General features: G+C 42.2%; 1 protein-coding gene across 1 annotated transcript; it reads left to right on the top strand.

Moving 5' to 3' along the window:
• The first annotated feature begins 6,422 nt into the window (after nucleotides 1–6,422).
• Nucleotides 6,423–7,887, top strand: LOC125157814 (ferritin light chain-like). Its single transcript, XM_047844846.1, has 2 exons — nucleotides 6,423–6,912; nucleotides 7,559–7,887. Exons 1-2 carry the CDS (start codon nucleotides 6,423–6,425, stop codon nucleotides 7,579–7,581), a joined length of 513 nt encoding a protein of 170 aa, XP_047700802.1. The 3' UTR covers nucleotides 7,582–7,887.
• The last annotated feature ends 373 nt before the right edge of the window (nucleotides 7,888–8,260 follow it).

Here is an 8,260-nt window from a genome sequence, read left to right as displayed (position 1 = left end):
CCAGCCCTTCTGAAATATGATGCCACATCTTATTTGGAATATGAATCTTGTTTCGTTCTATGAAACATTAAAATTTTACTTTTAAAAAGTAACAAAGTACTTTTTATCACTGACGCTAAAGGGCAAGTACAGGTTGGAAGAAACATTTGTAAGAGTTAAAATGGAGCATGATAAGGAAAGAGCAAATCGTTTCCTGCCTTGCTTTCCTGACTACACAGATTCTGTTCTTTATGTTAAAAGAGAACACTATTTCATAAAGAGCCCTTTTTGATCTACATGCATCAAAATTAAAAAGATGTGATCTTCAAGTGTATTTCATCCCAGGTAAACCATGTGGTTGAAGCTGTCTCCTTGGGGGGACTCCACTTGCTTTTGGAGAGTGACCAGAGAGTAGAGGCCCACAGAGCCAGGTGGCATGAGGAGTGGTGGAAGAAGCCAGGCCCGTTTCAGTGGAGAAAGAGGGTCTTAGACTAATGGAAAGGTGGCATTAACTTATTTTATATTTTTTTGGAAGCCAGAACCAGAATGAAAGGATCAAACTTATTGTGAGACAGAGAGCTGACACAAGAGATTTGAGAGGATGGAGAAGGAAAAGGAGTGAAGGCAGCTAATATTTATTTAGCACGTACTATGTGTCAGAAGTTGTATTGAATTCCTTGTATTTGGGGCTCCTGGGTGGCCCAGTCATGATCTCACGGGTTCGTGAATTCCAGCCCTACATCGGGCTCTCTGCCCTGACATTTCTCTCTCTCTCTCTCTCTCTCTCTCTCTCTCTCTTTTCCTCTCTCCCATTCTCTCTCTCAAATAAATAATCCTTTAAAAAATTCCTTGTATTCTCTTGTTTAATCTTCACAATAATCTTAAGAGGTAGATAATATTACTGGTGTTTTATAGCTAAAGAGAATAAGACTCAGAGAGGTTAAGTAACTTGCCCAAAGTTACACAGCCATTGAATAGAAGAGTCAGGTTCTGGGGCACCTGGGTGGCTCAGTCGGTTAAGCGTCTGACTTCGGCTCAGGTCATGATCTCACAGTTCGTGGGTTTGAGTCCCACATCAGGCTCTGTGCTGACAGCTCAGAGCCTGGAGCCTGCTTTGGATTCTGTGTCTCCCTCTCTCTCCGTTCCTCCCCCACTCATGCTCTGTCTCTCTCTCTCAAAAGTAAATAAACATTAAAAAAATGAAAAAAATGGAATAGTCAGGTTCAAGACTCAGGTCTGCTTGGCTCCCAAGTGACTCTCTTGAACATAGAATGGGTATCCCTCATGAGCTACTGTGTTCCTGGTAACCTGGGTGTGTTCAAGCAAAGACTAGATGGTTATTTGTCAGAGATGTTTCTAAGGAGATGCATGCGTTGGTACAGAGCTGGAACACATGGCTTCTAAGAGTCCTTCCAACCACATGTTCTACTAAGATCTCTCTAAAACATGTCACTCTTGCTTGTCATCTGGGACACCTACTGTGGTCACGATTAGAATTATGTTTTTGGCTAAAGCATTATCCTCAGAAAAAGCAACTGAAGATATATTCCCATGAGTGTTTTCTTGGACGACCAACCCCAGCATACATCATTGGTCCCCTGTCCATACTCACTCAGCACTCACCATTCCCATACATGTCCATGGGCTCTTGCTCCATGTCCATGGGCTCTTGCCACAAGCTCACAAACTCTCTACCTGAGAGGGCATTCTTTTGGTTCTCAAAGAGTAGTCTGGAAGTACAAGAAAGTTAATATCCTCAGTCCTCAGCTAATAACAGATAAGATATGAAGATAAATATTCCAGCTTCTTTGTTCTTGTTCAGGATAGCCCCAAAGCATGCCTCATATAGTCCCCCAGAGTTCCCCAGTAGGATTGAGTGCTAGCTGCCTATAGGAGTAACCTGTTGTTTAACACAGCCATTATTGGTTTTCTTCCTTTTCCTTGTCTCATTTACCTTAATGCCTGCTGATGTTTTCAGGGATCACCTCTTAAATGAACTCATTGTACTCAGATTCTTATCTCAGGTTCTGCTTTTAGGGTAACCCAAACTAAGACACCAACATTATTTACCCATTAGCACGGAGTTTCTCATCCTCGGCACTACTGATATTTTGGGCTGCATAATTTCTTGCAGGTTGCTGTAGAATGTTTGGGGCATTGTAGAAAGTTTCATAGCATCACAAAAGCCTGCACCCACTAGATGCCAGTAGTTCCTTCCCCCTAATTATGACAACCAAAAATGTCTCCAGACATTGCCAAATGTCTTCTGGGGAACAAAATCAGCCCTGGCTGAGAACCACTGCTTGTTTGAGGTACCCACAGGAAGTACAGGGAGGGTAGGTTTTGCAAGGTAGACCTGTTGGGCTAGGCTGTGGACAAGCTTCTCAGTGTGCTTCAGGGTTTAGTGGGGGTTACAGGTGGAATGAGGAGGAGACTGTGTGCGTGCGCGCGTGTGTGCATGCGCGTGTTGTGGGAGAGAAAAATTAGAAACTCTTCGTTTTATAACTGTGCCTGGTGTCAAGCTGTCCCTTGTCTAAAGTACATGAACAGCTTAGAACTAAATTGTACCCCTTACAGTTCCTTTTAGAAAAATGACAAGCAACAGAGACCATTTTGCTGTTTTTTAACATCAGTTTTCATGTGAGTTCAGTTTGGATGACAAGTTCTTAAGCAGCCATTTCACAGCCTGTCAGTTTCTGCGTTGTTAGGGATGTTTTCACTTTTAAGTACTTCTGTGCAGCTATTAAACAAATCAATATGCGGTTCCAATATAGGGAGTGCTGTCAATTACAGTAGAGGGCCTGATAAAAGATGCAAACAGTTTCTTAGCTGGAGCTTTGGGTCTATTTGGGCCTTGAATATGTGAAAATGAGACACCTGAAGAGAGTTACAGATTTTCAGCGATGCCAGAAGAGATTTAAGATGTAGACTCTAAAACCCCTATATTCCCTGTAAATAGAAGTAGCAAAGAGGTATACATACAGTATAAAGTCTTTATTTTATCCATTGAATTCATGGTAAAAATGTACAAATTGGGGTTTCTCATTTCCACTGTACTCCGGTACCTTCCAAGGTCAAGTAGAGAAGCAGGCTGGTGGTGGATACTGTACATGCCCTGCCCAAATACTATCGGATCCCTTTTGGCAGTTTGGTGTGCTCAGCACCCAGTTCTGGTGTGCTTTTCTGCTAATGACTGGCACCTGTGACCTTTGGCTGTCCCTTGAGATACTGGAGTTGTTTCACCTGTATAAAGACCATGGGAATTTATATTTCTCTGGGGATCCCCATAGCCAATGGACAGGACTATGAAAATCCAGTTGCCTTGCCCCATGTTGAAATAAACACTAAGTGTAATTTACACTCCAAAGCTAATAAGCCTTGAGATTATTAGGAAGCTCAGACTTTTCCTGAAATTGCAACCTTGCTTCTTGGCCTCCTTTCTTTCTCTGTGCTGCTTTCTGCACTCTCTTTTGGTCTCCCCTGGGAGCACTTTCCCAATAAATCACTTGCACAGGAATCCTCATTTCAAGGTCTGTTTCTGAGGAATCTGACTCAAGACCTAAGCATTCCACAAAGTCTACATTGGAATGAGAGAGGAGATGAATTTATTATTCACACGGGATGTTCCATAATCTTACCTCTCCTATAAAGTAGATGTTCATTAGATGTTTCTTGCTACAGTGGATGATGATCTTGGGCTGGAGAAATGAGAAAATGAAGAGACTTCTGCTGCCTAGGCATTGCTCCCCTTCCCTCCACAGCTGAGAGAGCCACAAGTGACCTCAAGAGGTGTTGCTGAATCTCACTTAGGCATGGGAAGTAAGAAAAGCTGGTTTTATTCGTGTTTTAAATGAATTGGCTCTTTGGCACCCAAGCCTGTGCCTCTGTGCTTTCATACTTAAAAGGACATTGCCACTGAGAAGAGTGATTCAGCCAAACAGGTCTGCAGCGAGGACGCTTGGATCAAAAACCTACTGGGATATGAATCTGATACTTACCAGGATTTGAGAGGATCCCCAAAATTTTACTGCAAAATTCATTAATGATACAGCACTATTTTAAGTGCTTTCTACTTGTTTGGCAATGTTTTCTCATGTATTATATAATTTAATCCTTGTGGTATACTTGTGAGATATTAACAGTCCTATTTTATAGGCAAGAAAGCAAGCTGAGGCTCAAAGAGCTTATGCTACCTGCCTAAGGTCACACTCATAGTAAGTGGCAAAGCTGGGATTTGAGCACACGTTGACTTGCTTCTGACAATTATGTGCTTGACCACCTATCACAGCACAGTTCCAACACTGACTGTCTTCTCTCTAACATGATGAGGGAAATATTTGTCAAATTGTGCACAAGGCAGAAAATGATCTCATCTGAGAAGGTTTATGTAGACATTTTTCTTTTCCAAGAAGAACAAATAAATGTATAGGAAATTGAAATATATTAAATGAGCCTGACATGTTATAATACAGATAATATGTTATATGCTGAAGTTTTCTCTAAGCCCAGCATTTTTTATTACAAGGTCAATATGATGACTAAGGGTTAATGCACAGGGTAAAAAATGAACATTTTCTTTGCAATCATTTGGAGGGTATTCCATCTTGTATAATTTCTTTCCTATTTGGGTATATGTGAGGATTGTTCTTGGGTTTGAATTTTTGTTTTTCCCCTCCCTCCTAACCTCCAGCCTCCTCTTTTTGCTCTAGAACTAAGACTAGAAAGGCTGCACAACTACTTCCGTTTTACCCCGTTCCCCCCAGGGTTGAAAAATGTGCTATTCCTGAATTCTAACAGTTTTTGCAAATTCCAAATGCAGTATGAGAATACTTTTGGGCACAACCTTCCATGAAAAAAATTTACAATTTACAGGATATATGCCCATATTTTGGCTTCAGCAGTGAACGGAGACTGCAGATCTCTTTTTGAAATTTTAACATGTCAGTTTCCAGCAACATAGAAAATAAAAGTTGAAAGTAGCTGCAAAAGACTGGGTGGCTCAGTGGGTTGGACGGTTGGGCATCCGACTTCGGCTCAGGCCATGATCTCACCATTTGTGAGTTTGAGCCCCGTGTCGGGCTCTGTGCTGACAGCTCAGAGCCTGGAGCCTGCTTCAGATTCTGTGTCTCCCTTTTTCTCTGCCTCTGTGTGTGTGTGTTTGTGTGTGTGTGTGTGTCTCAAAAATAAACATTTAAAAATATTTAAAAAAAAGAAAGTAGCTGCAAGAGAATGAATTTTTATTTTCATTTAGAAGTAGGTCCAAGGTTGAGTGCAAACTTTCCTCTCTGGGTTCAAATATTGTTTATCCTGAATAGCATATGCCTTCCTGTTTGACAGAAAACACATTAAAGTGTTCTAATTGTGAAACAGCCCCAGGCAAGTGGTATTTAGGAAAATAAAATGCTAAACATGAAATCACAAACCTGGAAGAGACCCTATGAGATCATCTAGTTCTACCCTCATCTTCCAACTGAGAATAGCTAACTCATCCTGTATGGATTATTTTCTATTGTGGTAGGATTTATAAGTCTACACTTTCATCTTTACTTCCCTTTCACATGACATGTTTAAGTTAATGGTGGAATATCTGGGTAATCACAAGAAGCCACCAGTACCTAACAAAACACCTGGCACATAAACGGTATCCAGTAGATCTTCTATTAGAAGGAATAAATGCATCAACACATGAAAAAATGAAGCCTGACTAGTAGAAAATTTATGATGGGATTCTTACTGGTATGATTAATTAATAAAGTGGAAATGAATTATGTCCAAATTCAATGTCTTAGAAGCTCATCCATTTCTCATTCGATAGTGTAGATTTTGACCTTCTTAATAATAATAAGTAAGGTGACCATGTAATGTATATTCCAAACAAGGACCCTTTTGAGTGTGAACGGGGATACTATTTTATTTATTTATTAGGGGAAACTATTAATAATTGCACCAGGACAACAAGACTGCTCTGGACAAACTGGAACTAATAGTCACCCTGTAAACGAGGCTTTAGGAGCAGGAAACGATAAATTCCTATAGACTCTATAAAATAAGAAACAAGGGAGTTTTAAGTCACAAATGAAGACTGGAGGCATTTCACTATCGATACTTAACATTCTTAACCTTGAACGTTCTTACCTCATCTTGTAAGTAAGAAACGGGGCACAATGAGAGGTAAAAACTCCTTTCTAATAATTAGGAAAGAAAGAATTAAACTCTTATCAAAAACTAGACTTAGAGTTCACCCTGCAGCCCTCTAGAACTGTCTATCGGATTGAACAGACTGGGTAGCCCCAGCCCTTCCCTACCTCCTCCTATCCCTGCCAACCTCTCACCTCTAGGCCCTCCCCTTCAGTTACAACTTCCGGTGGAATCCTCTGCTCTCCCGTGCTTCCAAGACCCTCAAGCACCATATTTTACGCTTCGCTCCTCACGGCTCACCAACCATGAGCACCCAGATCCAGCAGAATTATTCCGCCCAGATGGAGGCTGCACTCCAGCGCCTGGTGAACCTGCATCTGCAGGCCTCCTACACCTACCTCTCTCTTCGCTTCTATTTTGAAGGAGGCAACGATGTAGCTCCGAAGGGCATGGGCCGCTTCTTCCAAGAGTTAGCTGAGGAGAAGCGTGAGGGCGCCCACCGTCTCTTTAAGATGCGAAACCAGTGGAGCGGCTGCCCCTTCCTTCAGGACTGGCAAGAGCTGTCCCAAGATGGGTGGCGTGGCAGCGTGGACGCCATGGAAGCCGCCATGGCCTTGGAGAAGAACCTGAACCAGGCCCTTTTGGATCTGCATGCCCTGGGTGCCGCCAACGGAGATCCCGGTCTCTGTGACCTCCTCAAAAGCCACTTCCTAGAGGAGGAGATGAAAGTCATCAAGAAGATGGGCGACCACCTCACCAACCTCCGCAGGCTGGCTGGCCCTCAGGCCGGGCTGGGTGAGTATCTCTTCAAAAAGCTCACCCCGCAGCACAACTTGGAGCCTCCCGTGCAGTGCCCAGCAGCCTTTGAGGAACCCGTCTGCATTTACCCAGCATCAAGATGTCTGCTCAAGCTTCTTTCTTCAGCCAGAACGCAAATTTTTAACCATGCTGACAAGCTTGCCTATGCTGTGAGATCAAATGGAAACAAAAAAGGTTCTTTTTGCAGGAGTGGGAGGTGGGGAGGAAAGCTAGGCTGTGGGGAAAAATATGAAGAATAGGAGAAAGGTAGCGTGATTAATCCTCTAGGTTTTCTAGAAATTGTACCTAGCTTTTGTGAATTGCTTGTGTACATTGAGGATCTGATACACGATGGTTTCTCTGTTAAGAAAAATGAACTTACCTATTCATAAAATGCATACAAATTTAGAGGTTTTAGAATTTCTCTGAAACCATTATTGGTACTGGATTAGATCCCGTTGTTCTAAAACTTACCTTTGGTTTTGCCTAGCAGAGGGGAGATAGGAGTACCTTGTGCTCACCCCCAACCCTCAAACTCATGATAAAATGGCTTTCCCGGTTTTCAAGTTGCTGTGATGCCATCTGTTATGTTGAAGGTAATAAGAAAAGCCCTGTGAAATTTATCTTTTATGTTTTCAATTAGGTTGCTACCGAGAATACTGGTGATGACATCATACACTGACCATCTCTATGAAGCCTCTCAAAGAGAAATTTCTTTCTGGTCTCAGTATTGCGAATAACAGTTCTTTGCCTGGGTAATTGATTTGTTTTTGTTTTGTGGACACTGCAAATGATTAAGTTTCCTTTTCTGACTGCCTGTGAGAAAGCTTAGAGCCAAATCCGTGGTCCACCCGGTGTCAATGATAGGATTGTATAAGCATTTCTACAGAAGCTTCATTTCTGCCTCTTCTGTCACTAATTTCTTGATATATTTTATGGTTTCTTTTAAGCCACCTTAAACCATTTCTAGAACAAGGTTGTGTGTAAATAGATAAATAAACTTTAAAAATGCTGATTGATGGGGCGCCTGGGTGGCGCAGTCGGTTAAGCGTCCGACTTCAGCCAGGTCACGATCTCGCGGTCCGTGAGTTCGAGCCCCGCATCAGGCTCTGGGCTGATGGCTCGGAGCCTGGAGCCTGTTTCCAATTCTGTGTCTCCCTCTCTCTCTGCCCCTCCCCCGTTCATGCTCTGTCTCTCTCTGTCCCAAAAATAAATAAAAACGTTGAAAAAAAAATTAAAAAAAAATGCTGATTGAAAAACTGGCTGTGCAGTTCATGCAACAGAAAAAAGAAGATAACTTTAAGGAAGTCCTAATAGAGCCAAAGTGGCTCTACACTATTAGAAT

The sequence above is a fragment of the Prionailurus viverrinus genome, chromosome X (assembly GCF_022837055.1).
Source record: "Prionailurus viverrinus isolate Anna chromosome X, UM_Priviv_1.0, whole genome shotgun sequence".
Classification (NCBI taxonomy): Eukaryota; Metazoa; Chordata; class Mammalia; order Carnivora; family Felidae; genus Prionailurus; species Prionailurus viverrinus.
Note: the sequence above shows the minus strand (reverse complement) of the source record. Positions and strands in the feature narration are given on the sequence as shown.